Raw genomic sequence first — 18,816 nt, 5'->3', positions numbered from 1 at the left:
AAAATCCATAAATCACCAACTGTGGACATCTGGTTGAGCCGGACCAGGGTAAAGGGCCTGATTTGGAGTTTGGCGGAGGGGGTTAATCTGACACAGACTTGACATATATCCTGTTTTCAGTATTACCATCCAATATTAGCCTATGAAGATCTTAATAGGATGGATGGGAAATCAATAACATTTGTGACAGAGTTACCTGTCTGCCAAACTCTAAAATGAGGTCCAAAGTCACATGTTTAGGCCAACCACAATGCAGAGCAAGCCAGCTTCAGGAACCCAGTTAGGCCCGCTGAACAAAATACATTAAATCTTGGCTTGTGGAGCCAGGAGACTTAAAATAACATGTCCTTTGATTTGAAATACACTTCCCCCCTGGGCTGTCAAGAGCCTACCCTAGGGGTAACTTTTATGTACTAAAAATTTAGATGTAGGCCCTGCAAAAGGTTTATTTTGCCAGGATGAAATGTCAGTTTAAAAACTGCAGTGGCATGCCTGAGACATGCTAAAAGGGTTACTTAAGTAGGTGGCACAATCAGTGCTGCAGGCCCACTAGATGCATTTAATGTACACACCCTGGACATATGTAGTACCAGTTTACTAAGGATTTACAATTCAATTAAATATTCCAAATGGGGATAAACCAATGGTACGATGATTTAAGGAATCAGAAAATGCACTTTAGCAATGGTCAGCAGTAGTAAAGGGGGGAGAGTCCTAAGGCCAGCAAAAACTAGATCAGCAAAAATGGAGGAGGCACTAGTTTAGGGAAGACCACCTTAATAGTGACAGATCTAGCATGTACCCCCCTTCCCCAGCTTAAAGTGGGGAGGATTACCCAACATCTTGGGATTTCTCATCACTAAGGAAGAAGAAGCTGGGTTGACCATTAGCAATGTCATGCTCTGACCACTGACACTGTTCCATCATAAAGGCCATTCCCTGATTTTCACCCCTCTTTTGCATCAGCCATCTGAAGGGCCTGTGGTCCGTCTGAACCCAGATGTGAGTCCCAAACAGATATTGTCTCAGCTTCTTTTATGCACATACCACAGCAAAGTCCTCCATTTCAATCACAGTCTTCCTTTTTCCAGTGGAAGTAACCTTCTGCTAATAAAGGATATCGGTTGATTTAGGCGCTCCTTTTTAACTATGTTTAGACACCCCCTATTCCACGCTCTATAGCATCTATCTGCTCCATGAACCCCTTATAAATGTCACAAACCTTAAGTAAGGGTACTGTACACATGTCCTCCTTCAGGATATCAAAGGCTTTCAGGTAGGCATCTGCCCAGATCACCTATCTGGGCTGCTTCTTTGAAGTCACCTCTGTTAATGGGGGGACAATTGTGCCACATCCCTTTACAATCCTGTGAGGTCCAAGAAGCCCATCACCTCACACTGTGTCTTAGAGGGATGTCAGGCCAGGATAGTTTCCATCATCTGCAAAAAAGTGGGACAAGGCTGAGAAGGGGCCCTGCCACTGGGAAGGGAAAGGAAGATATTTCCCTGTTAAAGGGGATGCATGGTGAGGACAGTCTCCCTTATACATCAATACTACACAGAACTAAGTACTCCTAGCCAAGAATTATAAGACTCCTTCTTTAGGCAAAAACTGTATTGTTTCTAAAGAAAATAGTTATTTTCTTAATTTGTGACCCTCACTCACTCTATTACTGGCATGCTTTATCTTAGGGTCTACAGCAGCACCTAAATGCCAGGGTGGGCTCAACCATATTCTAGGGAGCATTTCAATACAGATCCTATTAGGGGACTCTAAAGATTAAAAATACCTTGCATCGGCCAAAGGTGACCTTTATTCGTGGTCAAAGTGGGTATAAGTTAAAATATTGAGGAGACTACTAGGATTTTATAGCCCTAAGACCCTCAGTTAAACCGTCTACATATTTCAGCTCCTAGCTAGGGCCTAAAAAAGTCCTGGACTTTTATCAGGATGTCCATGTTTAAAGTTGCCCCAGCGTCAATGTACAGTCAGTCAAACTGAACACATGCAGTGCTAAAAACTTGCATGCGAAGAGTATATTAACATGCCTTATCCAATCAAAATCAGTGCCGTAGTACCGGGAAAAGAAACCATAAAGAACAGACAACATACCATCTGTGTGTTGCCTCTTGTATTCTTCTTGTCTTTAGGAAATTGCTTAGATGAAGGAGGGAAGCAAGTATCGGTCCTCTGTGGATTGTGAGTATAGGTTCACTCATGTGCAAAAACACTGCACGCACAGATTCATGCTTACTTAAATCATCTTGCGTGCAAATATTAGCTTGCAACAAGTAAGATGACATCACTATAAATTTAATATTTCAAGATTCCAACCTAATCTTCTGATAAACATGCCTGAATATCACAGCAAGCGTATTGGGAGTAGTCACATGAGATGAAAAACTTGAAAGGAACAGCCACTCTAACTCACATTGGATTACCACTCAAACCTCTGAGGGTGCTGGAGGAGCGTGCCCCTTTAGTCACACACTGTCATACTGTCAATATGTCCCAGTCGAGGGAAAAGAAAAAGGATACAGTATGCCATCTAGTGTCACTAGTTAGTTAAAGCACGTATTAACAAAAAGCAAGGCAAGGGAAAAAATGCGGTTAAAATTCAGTCATGCGGGGTGGGAGGAAAAAAGGGGAAGACTCACTACTCAGATCATCAAGGGTAGCATGCCTCTGAAGCACCTATTAGTGTCCCGCTCACACCAGGCTTGTGCTGTCAGAGGCAATGGTTTTTTAAAGCGATACTCTGTCAGCTTGTTGTGGGCATGGTGAGTATGGGGCGTGGGCCGCAGGACGTGCAAGCATCTGATACAGGACGCACTGATATCGGACGTAAACAAAGAAAGCACTGTCACGGAGTCAAACCAAAAGAAGTACTGTTACGGAGTCTGAAACAAAACCCCTTATCTAAAACAGCTTAACATATGTGGACCGCACAATGTATTGGGTCCCTTCCCCTGTGATTTTTGGCAGGTTTTAAAGCTCAGGAAATGAGGCACTGAAATATGTTGTAATTTCTAAAAAAAAAAGAAAAACAAAGGAAGCTAAGAGGGAAAAGGCACACTACCTTGATGTAAAGTATTTCAAAAGGCAAAAAACAAGTAAAATAAAAATATGCAAGTGGCAAAAAATAGTTTGCTATTGCAAGAAACACATAAAATGAATACAAGTGCGAAAAACATGTGTATCATTCAACTGTTGTCAAGATGACGATGTTGTCAACAACGCCTCAGTATGTACTCTCTACAGGAACATTATCCTTCATTTATTTAATGGTGACACACTCAGTTATCTTATGCAGCCTGTAAGTACCATATGAATACCCATGTTGTGCACACCGTAACTGCATGTCCACATATTCCAAAAGCACTTTTACCAATGTGTCTAGATAATTCAAGTAACAGTAACACACACACCTCATATCAGCGGTGACAGGCAGACCGGTTACGGAGTTACAATAATCACACACCTACATGTTTACATACACCAATTTATGATATTCTCCCTGTGCACCTGTATAGTATTTTACATATAAACTGATTATTGTTACTGCCTAATTTTAGACTAGATATCTTATTACTACATGTGGCTCTAATAGACTTATCTGGAGGTTGTGAATCTCAATTTTATTGTGCCTTAGGGTGGTTTAACTTTTTTGTTTTGAGTTAAGGAGCAAAAATGCAAATGATCACAACTCTTTAATTCTTTTTTGTTTTCCCTGGGGGAGCCTTTAATTAGATGGTCCAAATAAATGAATGTTTTTTTTACATTCTGCTCGTGTGTGCAGAAGATCTTTGAATGTAGAGAGGAAAACTTCCCTTCTTTTCCATTGCTTAGGATCTGAAGGCCAGGAAGTTTTCGAACATCTCACTGATGTGGAACAAAATGAAGCAGAACATTTAACGGAATTTAAAGTCTGCTTACTAAAGTTAGATATATATTATCTCCCACACATTAGTAACATTCTAAAACAATACCACTTTGGCAAAAGAGTTTAAAACTGCAAGACACAATAGAGGGATATATTACTTACCTACGTAAATTAGGGGCCATTTGTAAATTTGGAATTACCTTAGAAAAACAAGTAAGAGACAAATTTATGTTTGGATGTAATATAGAAAATAATAAAAATGAATTGTGGCAGAAGGATGACGCTAAGTTAGATAAAGTTGTATCCATTGAAAAAAGAATTGAACACTCCTTTGCCTGCATAGAGGTTATAATGCAAGAAAATAATTTTGCCCACTTGCACAAACTATATACAGTGGGCACATCACCTAGTGGTCATGCTGATAAATCACTCACAGATGTTTTTAGACATGCAGAAAAGAAAACAACAGATGGACCTAAGTCCAAAAGATTAATTTGAAGAAGAAACTTTTCAAGGAAGAGTGTAATCAAAGTGGTTCCGAAAGTCTTCTGACAAATGATAAATTATGTCCTGCACTATTAGTCAAATGCTGCACTTGTGACAAAAAAGGGCATTTTGCTGAATGTTATAAGACACAACTGAAATCTAAAAAGGTAACAGAAGTTAAACTTGATGTTGATAGTGATTATGAGTACAATGAATTACATTGTAGGGAGGTAGTACCCCATATTTGTCAGCATAATATGCATAAAAGAGCAAGTCCAATATTGATTCAGTTAATGTGAGCGGACCAGAAATTAACATGTTATTTGACTCCAGTGTGAAAATTTCTTTGGTCAGGCAAAATGTACATTTCTTCAGAAGGTTACAGCATGATCAGTTGGTTTCGCCAGAGCGATCTTAATGTCATGTTGGATCCAAACAGTGAACCTTGCATTATTCTTAAAGAAGAGCCGTCCGGCAAAAAAGAGTTGTGTGATATGGGGTTGGATGCTGAAACCAAAATAGTTGATAAAGCATAAACAGGGATCATCTATAACATGACAAGGCTGTCTATCCAAATATATTCATAAGTTTGTATTTAAAAAGGTAACCAATCTCATGGCATGTAAACTTAGGGGTGTACCCTTAGCCTTGAGGAAGTCAATGCTTTCTGAACTTATTAAGTTACAAAAAGAGGGCATCATAGTGGAAACAGAAACAACAGAGTAGCTTACACCCATGGTTATTGCTTGCAAGGCCTCTGGATAAATAAGGCTCTGTGTGGATTTGTGAGCTATAATTGCTTGCTCAGCCTGGCAATGCAGTTCTGTTTTCAACTTAGGATCTCCGATCTGTGTATCATTATATCCCTCAGCCCTCCAAATTGACTTCATTTAGCACACCTTTTGGCTTGTTCAAATTTACAAGACTGCCATTTGGTTTGAATTCAGCAGCACTGGTATTTCAGAGAGCCATGAAAGATGACAGGTCTACTGCAAGTACAAATGAACTAGGACAATGTATTAAATTGTGCCTGGTCTCAAGAAGGGCATGATTGTAGGTTGAGGTTGGTTTTAGAGAGATTCAAAGATAGATGTCTCACTTTTAGAGAAGCTAAGTGTAGGTTCAATCTTACAGAAATACAGAGTACCTCGGTCACAAATTAGCGAAGGAGGGAGTTAAACCCAAAAATCATTTAGTAAAGACAACTGAAAATCTGCCTACTTCGAATAGTGAAGAAGACCTGGTCAGCTCTTTGCGTATAGCTGAATATCACAACAAATTTGTATCTAATTTTGCCAGCCACACACATACGCTTAGATCTCTTTCAAAGAAAGGTATACAATTTTTATGGCAACCCAATGTCTTCATGAATTTCAAGAAATAAAAATGCTTTAAGAACCGCTCCATCTTTACAGAGCTTTGATATTATTAATTTCTCCATTTTGGTCACAGATGCTAGCTCTAAAGGATTAGGTGCCGTTCTCAAGGAAATTAAGAATGGTAAAGAAGTAACCATAATATTTTTGTCCGGAACTATAGTGGGTCCCATTAATCACTATTCAGACATAGAAAAAGAAGCCATGTGCAAATATTGGGCCAAAAAAAGCTTATGAAATGTCTCTGGGGCAACATATGTTTAGTTCATTCTGACCACAAGCCTCTAAAATATATATATTTTTAAATAAATTTAGAGTTAATCTCATCCAACATCTGTCAGTGGAGTATTGCATTTCAAGAATATGATTTTAGAGTCAAATATATACCTTGCTCAGAGAATAGAGGAGCTAGTATCAAAGCAAGTGGGTGAGGATCTAGGATGGATGATGATGTCTCTGCTAGTTTTAAAGTGTGTGAAGTTATTGACGGAATGGTGAGTGAGAATGAGTGGAAAATCTTAATATTAAATGATGATGCTTTACAAGAAGTCATTAAATTGATTTCTGTCGGGTGGGGCATGAAAAGAGAAGATAATGAGGGAATTCAAAAGTACTGGAACATAAGAGACAAGCTTTCTGGGAGCAATGATTTATTATGAAGAGGCCCAAAACTGTTTCCTCCAATTCAGATTAGAAAACAACTGCTACAGTTAGCCCACCAAGGTCACCGTAGTATTTCAAAGACTAAAGAGAGGATAAGACTTCTTTTTTTTTATGGGAAGAAATTGATACACAAGGAGAAAAAACTGGTGAGGGAATGTCTTGAATGCAGTATGAGTGACACAATTGACAAGACCAGAGTACAGCAGATGATTATGAGAGACACTCCAAGTAGAATTTAGCATGAAGTAACATTAGATATTCTATGATCCATGAACAGCAAATCTGGCTAGTAATCTGTGTTAGTTCTCATTGACATGCTCTCTGAATGGCCAGAAATAAGTATCACATAGAGAATAAAACCAATATGGTCACGTAAGGAAAATTCCTTGAGGACACTTTTAGTATAGAGGGCTTTCGTGAGTACATCCTGACAATGGAGTACAATTAGTTTCCAGAGAGATGGTGGAATTTTTATTGAAGAGAGGAATAAAACACAATAAATGCTTCCTGTATCATCCAGAAACCAATTGTATGACTGAGAGATTATAAAGGATGTTGTAAGAATCAATTCAGGTTGCTAAATCACAAAACAGCAATTGGAAAACAGATAATTGAATGAAATTATACAGACCCCATTTGGTCACTGGCAAGGTACCTTTTGATTTGTTCAGAGGTAGAGTACCAATTATTATGATATATTCTTCTTAGATGTTTAACAAAAACATGGGAAAGTCCTTTGACAATGCGAAATGGGATGAAAAAAATGAACTGATACAGAAAAGGACGTGTAATTGTGATGCAAGCCATACTGTGTCAAAAACAAAAGGGAAGGTTGGTGATGTTGTGAGAGTAAAGGTTCCCCAGAAATGTTGTACATCAGAATCTCCTAATCTATATACAGTCATCAAATTGTTCAATAACTCGATGAAATTGACTGCATTTGGAATTGATACAGGGTTGTTTCTGTGCATACAGGGGTGATGGGGTGTGTGACTGAGAAAAAGCAAACCTGTTGTGGTTCGCTCCAGGTATTTAGATAGGTAGGTGTAGCCGAATTTGATTATAGTTTATCATCCAATTTGCTTAACATGGAATATGCTTTCACATTTCGAGTTGATTTTGAAGTTTCATGTTGTAGTTAAGTTTACTATATTTCCTTTTCCTAATCCTCATGCATAAATGTATTTATTTAGTTGTGACTATGTCAGGGGGAGATGTCTGCTGTCTATGAAGAAAATACAAGGTGTGACATAGGTGATTGTAGAATGTGTGAGGTAACAGAACGTAGAATGTGTGGATGGTCAGTTGCTGCTGGCTGATCCTGAAGATTGGGTTTTTCCTCTGTAACTTGGAACCTGAATAAATACTTAACTATATTTATAACTCTCCTGTCTTCTGCAGTTTTTTCACACTTACTAAAGGTTTGGATATCCAGAAAATGTTCTTTGTCTGAGGGTAAAACTTTTGAACAGCTTTGCTTACCTGACCACTGCACCTATGTCCTGTTCATACATGAATTGAACTATTAATCAGAGCTTTGTGTTTTTTTTGTGCTTTTTACCTTATAACTTAAAAAAAAATCACAACTCTAGTTCCCTTAATAAGTTTAATTGTTTCACTGTCTTTGTGATCATTAAACTTTTCTCTTTTTTTAAATCGGACCGAGAGTTTCACTGTACCATGGTCCCGACTATAAAATTGCAGGTACAGCTTTAATTTAACCTGCAATTCTCAAGTAAATTGCCTGCTGTTTGCTTTGCTACCATGGATTAATCAGAGCTTCTTCAAGAATGTATTTTTGATCAGACAGGACTGTGTTGATTAAGCTGGTAGGAGTACCCCCTCAAACATTCATAACCGCATATCTGACAGGTCAACTTTAATAAATGCTGTTTTTTTACATTTGTAATTGCTACTGATTTCAAAACAAGCAGTGGTGGCTCGCGGAGTGCAGATGGGACAGGGTAACACCTGGGGGTAATAGGGAAATAAAAATTAAATTAATTACAACAAAAAAAACATAAACACTTACCATCTCGCCGCCGCGCCATGCTCCTCTGCTCTGCTGGCAGCAAGCAGGCAGAGGATCCCATCTTCCCCTGCTGACAATCCTGGCACTGCTCAGGGCAGCGTCAGGATTGGCTGTGAGCGCCCAAACAGGACAACCCTTCTACTTAAAAACAATAATGAACACAGTTTATTATCGTTTTGTAGTAAAAGGTTTGCAGCTGCTGCTGCTGGGGGGATGGGGGAGTGAGCTCCTCCTTCCTAATGGAGGAGCCACCGCTAAAAACAAGTGTGAAAATTGTAAGGTGAACATGCCGGAAATACTGTGGTTGTGCTACATTATTTTAAAGTAATTTTCAGTAGAAACTCTGCAATATTCTATGCAGGTACTGATACACTTATTTTGTTTTTCTACAGAGTGGTTTCTGTACATCTACAGCTGCAAAATTACAAGACTGTTTAGAATATATTGACTCCTCCTCATACATAATGGCCTGCATTAAGGACTCATTTAAGTGCAAGGAGCCACAGAAAACACTCTGCATGTGTAGTACCCTTTCTGAATACGCCAGGCAGTGCGCCTATATGGGTGGGAGAGTTGACAACTGGAGGACGCCAGACGTCTGCTGTGAGTACTCCCAAACAACACAGTCAATTGTGTCCACTATGAGGCTTGAGCAACTGTATTTGTAACTAAAACTGCATGAGCATTTAGATATGTATTTGTTGTAGTATGGAATGATGCTGTGAGAGGGCTGAAAATAGATTAGAAAGAGCCAAAACGTCAACAGAGCTCTCCTAATTTTCACTCAACCACTACTTTCACAGTGAAAATATTGCTTTGATTGCGGATTTAAGTCTGTAAGGTTTCTGTGGAGGGAGAAATGAGTGTATATCTATCAACAGTGCAGCAGATGCAGTGGCACTGATGCTTGTGAGTGTGAGAGGCCCACTGCACCCCAGTAACGGCCTTTTTGTCACTACAGAAATGAAAGGAAAACTGCCAATTTTCCTTCTTTTCATTAAGGTCCGAACTTTGGGGCGTGCTAAGATTTAGAGCAGTGTCGGGGGAACCAACTTCAGCTACTGAGTCAAAATTACTGATGGGAGATACCCATGAGTCATTTAACACTGTTACATTTTGCAATTTAATGCACTTTAGGGTAGTAAACCTGGAAGGAAGTGGAATTTCATATGCTCTCTGTTTCTGAGACATCCGTGGCAAATGCTGTATTGTAAAACATGAAGGGCCTATCTGAATTGGTCCTAGCATAAGAAATGTTAACACTATTTTCTGAGCACCTTGGCTAGTCCCCCTCCTATTATGATGCATTAGAAAATTGGAGGCTAAATGTGCGATTATATCATCCTCTTTCCTGTCCCCTCACTTTGGTTTGACCTCAGCAGAAAACAAGCATTTCAATGCAATGGGACGAGTTAGAGCTATTAGCATTGTAGGTTCCTAAATGGACTTTTCTTGCCACATAAATTGAAAATGAAAAGTAAAACAGTTGACATAAGTGAGCTGATTCAAAGTGCCATGGCCGCCATGAGCACGAAGGAGAGACACAAAAGATAAAATAAGTTTGCTTGCAGTCAAACGTATCAGCAAAAAGTGCAACTGCCCATTGTGAGAAACTAGGGCTGATTGCAGAGGCCCCATAACTTTTTGCCCCCATTTTCCACTTTATGCTGGTGTTTTCCTGACTCTGATGGTGCCCTGGGTACTGCTAACCAGTCCCAGGGCCTGTGCTCTGTGTAAAATGGATATGCAAATTAGGCTAATTATAATTGGCTAAGTTAACCTACCTATAAGTCCCTAGTATATGGTAGGGCATGTAGGTTTAGGGACCACAGCATAGGTGGTGCACACCTAGGTGCATTGCTGAGGTGCCCAGTGTCATTTTAAAAGCAAGCCTGCCTTGCTGGCTGCTTTTAAATTAAAGTTATATGCAAATTCGACTTTGGAATTAAAGGTACTTCCAAAGTCTTAAACTACCTTATTTTTACATATAAGTCACCCCTAAGGTGTGCCCTATGTGCCCCTAGGGCTGGGTGCCATGTAACTATAAGCAGGGATTTTATAAAAATAGATTTATAAGCCCTGGTGAGGTAAAAACAGCCAAATTCGTTTTTCCCTCATTGAAGTAAATGGCCTTCATAGGCTAGAATGGGCAGACTCTATTTTAAATTTTAAAGTCTCCTTAAATGTTACATACCAAGAATTTGGTATCAAATTGATTGTTGTAATAACTCCCACAACTTCCAGTTGTTGGATTTAATATAACTAGTGCAGGTAAAAAGTTTAGACTTGACCTAAAAAGTTGCCAATTTCAGCTCTGCATTGTTTTTGCTGCTGTGCTCTGATTGGCCAGCCTGCAGCAGCTTCTGCCAGGCTACCTTGATGAGGTATGAAGTGGCCTGACTTCACACAAAGGAATGTGCTTGGGGAGAGAATCTCCCCTCAGCAGATGGTGAGGCAGGAAGGGGGAGGGCTGCCAAACTGGACATTTGCAGCACCCAGCAACACCCCCACATCCTGCAACCCCAGACAATTAGGTGCCCCCTTGATTAGATTAGGAGAGGGCAGGAGAGGGGTGTGTTTATGATTTTTAGCCACACCAGTGGGTGGGCTCAGCCAGATGTAACCTCCAAAAATCAGATTCATCCATGTTGGATTTTTAGAGACTGTTGCCTTCTGGGATGGATTTTTGCCACACTTCCCAGGAAGTGGTCATCACAGGGGGACGACCCTGTCCCTGATTGGAGAACCAGGGCCCCCCTGCTTTTCACCCAGGAGCAAGGATAAAACTGGCAGACCTGCACCCACGCCTCAGATCCCCTCCAGAATTTAACAAGAAAGGAACTAAAGAAGAAGAAGGACTGCCCTGCTGGACCCCTGGCCTGCACCTGGAACCTGCACTCAGAAGGACTGCACCAGCTGCACACTTGGGCTTCACCACAAGAAGGACTTTGCCTGGCTTCAACTGGTTCAAGGAGGGACTCCCTGTTTGCTACAGGTGAAAAATTGCTAACCAGAGTCCCCTGCACCAACTCCTGAAGAAAGCGACCAGCTGACCACTGTCCAGTGGCCAAAAAGGAGTTTGTGCCAGGTGCATTCTGGGAGTTGAAGTCCGCACCCCCCAAGGACCATCACAGAACTTCTGGACCCTTGGGGTGAGCTGTGGACCCCAAAAGAACCTTAAAAGAACATCTGGGTGAAGCCCCAGAAGTTTGGAAAAGATTTGAGAATTTTTGGAAAAAAGCTCCAGAGAGGGACCGACCCGCTGCGGAAATTCTAGCCGGCTTGCCTCAACCGCGACCCGGCCTGACTTCGTGGTTCGTCCCGGTAAAGAAAAACATCCAAAAAAGAGACTAAGTCCGAACGTAAAAAGTTGACCGGGACCTCCCAGCCATCGTATCCGAGAAGGGCTCCATGGACGTCGGATCAAGATCCAGGTTTACCCCGGTCGAAGGATTTTCATCTCGAAAAAACGACTAAGTCCGAAGGTAAAAGTCTCCACCGAGGAAACCGACATCGCGTATCCGGACAAGGGCTCCAGGAGGTTGGATTCAACTGGCAGGTTCGACCCGGTGAAGAAAAACTTCAAAATAAAGACTAAGTCAGAAGGTAACTTTTTGACCGAGGCCTCCCGCGACCTGTAGCCAAGCAGGGCTCCATCGCGGTCGGCCTGAAAGTTTGACTTTGCCCCGGTCATGGTGCAACCAGATGACCCGATTGGCGCTTTTTGTTTCTAAGCACTAGAAAAGTAATAATTCTTTAAAAATTCATATCTCCGGTTCCCCTGAACCGATTTTAATCGTTTTTGTGTCATTTTAAAGATAAAAATATAAGCTATTTTTATAAATTGGTTTTGGATTTTTAAACTGTTTCCTGTGTTTTATTTAATTACTGTTTTGTGATATTTGAATGCTTTACACTTTGTCTCCTAAGTTAAGCCTTGACACTCGTTGCCAAGCTACCAAGGGTTGAGCTGGGATTAATTTACTGAGACCTAACTGTACCTATGTGGAGGTTAGTGGCTTGTTGCTAGGTGTAGGTACCTACATGCCCTACCAATAACCCATTTTCCAACACCCATGTAACAGGGTCTGTGTCCAAAGCAGTAACAGAACCACCCCAAGGAGGGACAAACGTAAAGCATTTACCAATGATAACAACAGATTTTTGAAAGGCAAGCCCACGAACGAACGAAAATGATGGGCGAAGTTATAGATACTAACTTGTTGAAAAGCAGCCCTTGCACGCTGGTATGCTCGACCTACACGGCAGCCAAAGTTGGGGATGCACTGGGAGCCCCGCATCCTTAGAATCACGTGGCACTGAAGCCGGTGCACTAATAGCTACACACCTGAAGAAATAAATTAAGTTGAAACATTGGTCCAGCACCCACACAAATACATCACACTACAAATATCTTTACAATTGGTTTTAAATGGTGCCATGTGGATTTTTAAAACATGCAGCTCAAAACCTTCAAAACGAGGTATCGCAGACTGACTGAGCCTCCTGCTCCTTTCCAAAGCTCCAAGTTCCCCAATGGACCACACTATGTGATGCTGGGTAATATCAGAGAATGTGTTCTCGTTCCTTGATGTGTGCCACTACCGTTGTCCCATACTTTATAAAGCATCCGCCCTAAATTGTGCATCAGTGAAAGAGTGCTGAAACAAAGGTAGCCCCACTCAATACAACACATATATTAACAATGTGTTTCTTTGTTAAAGTTCAATTTTGAGATTAACTACAGTATATTTATCCTTAAAAAGGCTGTATATGCAGAATGTACTTAGCACTGGCAATTCGGCCCTCTTTTCAATGAAGGCATCGTCACATTCAGAATGACCATCCTTCCAGGGCACTGTCTTTTTTTCTTATTCCTTTAGATCTTCCCAGCTCCTCTAAATAGTCCCATTTCCTTGTATTACTATCACATGTTGTGATCTACTCAGTCATTTTCTGCTGGCACTTTTCACGTAAGTGGTATTTTCCGTAGTTATTTGTGACTATGCACCTATCAGATCCACTTACACATTAGATGTGCCTAAAGACTCTCCATCATGGGCCTTGGGCAGCTCCTAACCCTTGAAAAAGATAGTCCAGGCTCATGAACAATTTGGAGCCCTGCAGTGGTAGATGAAGTCCACTTGCTTCACTTTGAAAGCTGCACAACCCTGGAGAGGAGATGCTGATCTGTAAACACCAGGGGGATTCCTTGGTTCTCAGACTAGTAGTGCTGTGTTTCCAGGCACTTTGTTAGCACTAGATCGTGTCTCAGGCTTTCCTTTACATGCTGTGTTTAGAGTGGAAGTATGACAGCATGTTCCTTACGCTTGGACCGGTCATTCATCTCTCCTAAGCACACATCCAGTGCACTGGCAATTAAAGACAGATATGATCTGGGAGCAGTGATAGTCAATTTACAGTCTACAACCAAAACAAAAACGTTAGCAAACCCCTACATACGGAAAGTATAAGGACCCTGGGAAGTTTATATTTGAATGCATGCAGGACAAAAGTTACACCTGAATGTTGTCAGAAGAAATCACCTTTGCAAGGCTAAGGGTCTCACACACTTCTTGGTGCTCAGACCTGAAAAATATCTACCATGCCTTATACTTTTGGCGCTAAAAAAACAGACCAATTAACAATCATCCGGTAGTACACATGAGAGAGCACTACCATTTACTCACCACTGCAAATATCTGGGGGAAAAACAGACCAGCGCTTCTCGCCAGGCCACTGCAACAGACTACACTCCATTTTTAGAGTTCGAAAAGCTCCCAGCAGTGGTCACTGAAAGGAAGGCTAAACAAGTAATACCAGAAGACTGTCTAAAACGCAGAATTAAATGAGTTAGAGTTGTAAACTCCCAAGGCTCTCTCCCTCCAGAACTTTAGTACCTTTAAACAAGGGGAGGTGTAGGTGGGGGTGGGGTTAGGGACGGGGAAAAGGTACAAATTAATTAAGAAAACAAACGCAATTGCAACGTGTAAAACCTTGAATTCACGAAGGAGCACTAGGATAAACAATAGAATTAAACTGGTGATCATGCAAAGCACTTGATTACTGCCCAGTGAGATACTTCTGCATAGGAAATAAAAAGACAAAGTAGTCCAGAAACCATGCAGAAAACATGGAGCCTCGTCTGTTTTCAGTAGTTGGCAGGTGCGCTTGAGGACGGCTAAACACCAGAAAAGGCAAGCCCACAAACCAACCAAAGTGATGGGCATGACACTGGCATGGTTAAAAGCCCACAGAGAGATTACAACAGCAGCCAGAGCACTTGCACACTCGACCCTAAAAAGGAAATGAGGACTTCCTTACACAATGCCATGCTTGGCCTAAAAAGGATGAAGTGTTTTGTATCGCCATGAATGTTCTGAAATCATGATCAGTCAATGTTCCTAGCTTAACTCCATCAAATCCCTGCACTCCGAGCTGAAAGATAACATTAGGTAATTGTTGCAAGGAACATTCAGTAGAAAATGGAAGGCCTGACTTTATGAAAAGAAAAGTAGTGAAGATGGGGAGAATATTGAAAACCATAAAAATGCTATAAGTTTAGGCTGAGAGAATTGTGAGAAATGAAGTCTTTTTGGATCAGTAAAGTGGGAATCATAGTGAGAATGAAGAAAGTGGAGGTTCTCCATAATCCATTGAGTGGCACCCACTTAAGAGTGCTGAGAACCTTGTTAGGGATTGTGGGAAAAGGCCCTCCTTGGAGAAATGCAGATGATACTACATTTGTTGGACTGTGTTAGTACTGGTGAAATCTACTGACTAGAGACATAGACCGTTGTGCAAGGCCACCCTAAAGAAATGTTTTCTGCTGGAGGAAAGTATTTTGCTTTTTCTCGAAGATGTGCATCACACTATAGTCATGTGGAAGTAGGCCATATTAAGGGTCATATGAGACATGTTGTCAAGAGGGTTTACTGCCTCAGTGGGCTTCTCCGTGTGCCTGGGGATTGATCATGGAGGAAACAGATTTAATTTTTCAGAGGATCACTGCAAAGGCATTTATGAGATGTTTAGGGTCAGGAACTGGATGATATTATGTGACTCACTACAGGTGAGATTTGGGTTTAACTTCTCGACGTCTCCTAATTTGAGGGTGCTCCAATGTCTTGAAGGTGCCTTATGTTTGGGGAATTACCTGGTCATGGAAGAAGGCCAGATACTCTATCTAAGAAAGTGAGAAAGGGTATCTAGCGTTTCATTATGTTTTTCTATTTCTTATCTCTCTACTCCACTCATACCTTGAATAGGCTTGGGATCAGCTCCAGTTAAATCTATGCCGGACTACCTTCCTGAGACATGTCCAGTTATAATTACTTTTGTATATGCCTATTTACTTTTTTCCCTCATTTTATCGGATAGGGTTTTTTTCTGTTCAGATTGAAAATATCCTGAAATGTGCCACTGTGCGCTGTGGCTGTCTTTTCATATGACCATAAATGAATTAAACTATTTTTTATAAGCTCAAAATCCTGTATTCTTCACAAAGTATTAAGCTTGATCAATACTGTAAGATGATGTTGGATGAAGCATTCATGAAATGTGTTCGATGTTTTGTTTGCTTATGTGTTATTGGGCAAGTATATAAGAAATTCAATTTAAAAAGTCAAAAACAAAAAAAGACTGCCTGGCTGCTCGATCTGAGTCAATACAACAATTTAAATTAAACTTCCCCATTGAACCCATGAATTTTACCAAAATTGCAACACATCCTGTTATTGTCCCTAATGGAAAGGTTGCAGAACTTCTGTTACATGCTGATAAAATATCTTTCTATAGTGCATCACATCTACTCAAATCCAATTTATGGTTAAAATCACCTAATAATAAAACCATGTCAGTTTGTTTGCAGTAACATAACCATTCTATATCCTCCTGGAATTCAGTCAGTTCCACTCCTTAATCTTACCGACAGACCACAATCCAGCTACTTCTACTTTTAACATTGTCACATTTTTTGCAATTTTTGTGGAGATTAACATTAGTAGTCCACCCCAGGACCGACCCTCGCCCCACTTATTGGCGTTTTTGTAAACATGCATGAAACCATGAATAACAGTTGTCACACAGCCATGTTTCCTGTCAGCACATAATCTCCTAGAGTTATATTATTTCTTATTATTTATTATCGTAACATTCTACTTCTCCCACAGACAGTCCATGATTGAACTGACAGGCTGGGTGGACTATTTCTACCACAGTCTAGGTCACTCAAGCTCATGGACTCTCTCGCAATCAGAGATTCTAACCTCACAAAATGATTCCTGTCCTTATGAACATTCCTGCACTCATTTGAACTATCCCTTAGGATGTTCAAACTAAGTGATCCTCTGTAACTACTACCCACCATTCATACAGCCAAAAGTTATTAGGTATTCCCTAAGCCTGCACAGTTGATCAAGAAAGTCCTCCTTGTACATTCCTTTACAAGTTTCCTCTCAGATACGAACTTAACACCTTCTTTCAAAATCTCTTTCTCTGCTTTCTCAAGTGCCTCTAATGATCTTTGAGAAGAATAGTACCTTTGGTATTTCTCTCCCTGCTTAATTGCTGGCAAAACCACCTTGCTGTATATCTTTTGAGGTTATTGTTTTTAAACTTGGACACTTTGAGAGGATTAATTTTCTGGTTCTTTTATCCTTTTTTTCCATTTGAAATGGCAGAAGAAAAACCTATAATGTAAAATCCCTTCCACCATTCTCTCCCAAAATTGTCATTATTCTTGTTGCCTCATTTCCCTCTCCACCTGATTTCTTCACCTCTATCTGTTTGTCCAGGACAGTACTCAAACTCTGAGACTGTTCTACTGTTATTCCCACATTCCACCTCCTGCCACTACTTTGTTCCTTTCTTTCAAACACCTGCACCATTGTCCCTCTCCTTTTCCTTGTAGGATCTAATACCTGTTTTGTCACCAGTTTTCACATTTTTTTTACTCTCTTTGCCTTTATTTATTTATTTATTTATTTATATTTATAGAGTTTTATATAGCACCAACAAGATCCTTTCGGGTGTCAGAGTGCTGTACAACAGTATATGGAAAGGTAGTTATGATACAAGCATTAAACAACAGAAATATACATGGTATTGGTCATAGAAGTAATAGTTACTGTGGCAGAACATGGGAGATAGCATAGAATAAAAAGACAGAAACATATAGGGCCAGATTTATACTTTTAGCCACAAACCTGCGCAGGTTTGTGGCAAAAAGTATAGCGCCGGCTAGCTCCATTCCATGAGGCCTGCTGGACGCCAGATTTATGGAATGGCGCTAGCTGGTGCTAAGGCCCTGTTAGCGTACTTGTAAAGGATGAAAACAGGGCCTAGGAGGCATAGGGGGAACCGGGGCTTGTGCACCAAATTATGGTGCTACACTGTAGAGGCAAACAAATTGCCTTTTAGCAGTGAAGTGCCATTTTCTGGCGCACAAGCCCTATGGACATGGCTCCTGTATTAGTAAAGACAGGAGCCATGCCCACCACCCCAATGGCCATGCCCATGGGACAAATGTCCCATGGGCATGGTCATTGGGGCCAGTGCCATGCACGGGCCCCAAGTCAGGGTCCCTGAGCGGCGTTGGTCACAAAAAATATATACTTACCTTGACATACTTTTGGATGGGTCCCCCATCTGTAGGTGACATCCTGGTCTTGGCAGGGTTGAGTGCGGATGTCACTGGGGACAGGAAAGGGCACCTCTGGGCATTTTCCATGGTCTCTGACCATGTAAATCTGCCTCCAGGTCCCCTTATGCCTGCTCATACCCAGGCGGTAAATAATGGCGCTAGGCAGGCTTAGCCCCATTATTTAAGGCCCTCCTCCTGTGTGTGATTATTGCACAGGAGAATAAATAAGGTGCTAGGGCACTTGAGGCATTTTTTGCCCTGGAACGCCTACCATGCATCTTATTGATGCAAGGTAGTTTTCCACAGGCAAAAAATGTTGTTAACTCCAATATTGTGGCACTAGACATGTCTAGCGCCAAAATATAAATATGGAGGTAAGTTTGCGCTGGATTTGCCTAAAAAAAAATGATACAAATCTGGCGCAAACAGAGTATAAATATAGGCCATCTTCTCTCAGAAGTTATAGCGTGAACAAGACCCTTTTGAGTGTCTGGGCATTGTACCACAGTTTATACGTCAGTCGTTAGGAAATGGAAGATCGGCGGGGATTGGTATTGGACAAAGAAGTAATAAATAGAATGTCAAACATGGACTGTAACAATAAAAAAGTAAACAGGAGCAAATTATGTCACAACAGTAAGGGTAAAAATGTGAAAGGAATCTCTTAGTTTTACTTTTTTATTTTTCAAAAGGGGTATTGAAGGGACATTAGGATGTAGAGAGTTCCAGATT

General features: G+C 40.8%; 1 protein-coding gene across 1 annotated transcript in view; it reads left to right on the top strand.

Annotated features, from left to right (window-relative positions):
* Positions 1 to 18,816, top strand: part of LOC138283526 (mucin-5B-like) — a 466,047-nt gene that overhangs the window by 124,968 nt on the left and 322,263 nt on the right. The window contains exon 7 of the mRNA XM_069221466.1: positions 8,834 to 9,044. Within this exon, the coding sequence (XP_069077567.1) occupies positions 8,834 to 9,044 (211 nt within the window). The remainder of the gene's footprint in view (positions 1 to 8,833; positions 9,045 to 18,816) is intronic.

This window comes from Pleurodeles waltl, chromosome 3_1 (assembly GCF_031143425.1).
Source record: "Pleurodeles waltl isolate 20211129_DDA chromosome 3_1, aPleWal1.hap1.20221129, whole genome shotgun sequence".
Taxonomy (NCBI): Eukaryota; Metazoa; Chordata; class Amphibia; order Caudata; family Salamandridae; genus Pleurodeles; species Pleurodeles waltl.
Note: the sequence above shows the minus strand (reverse complement) of the source record. Positions and strands in the feature narration are given on the sequence as shown.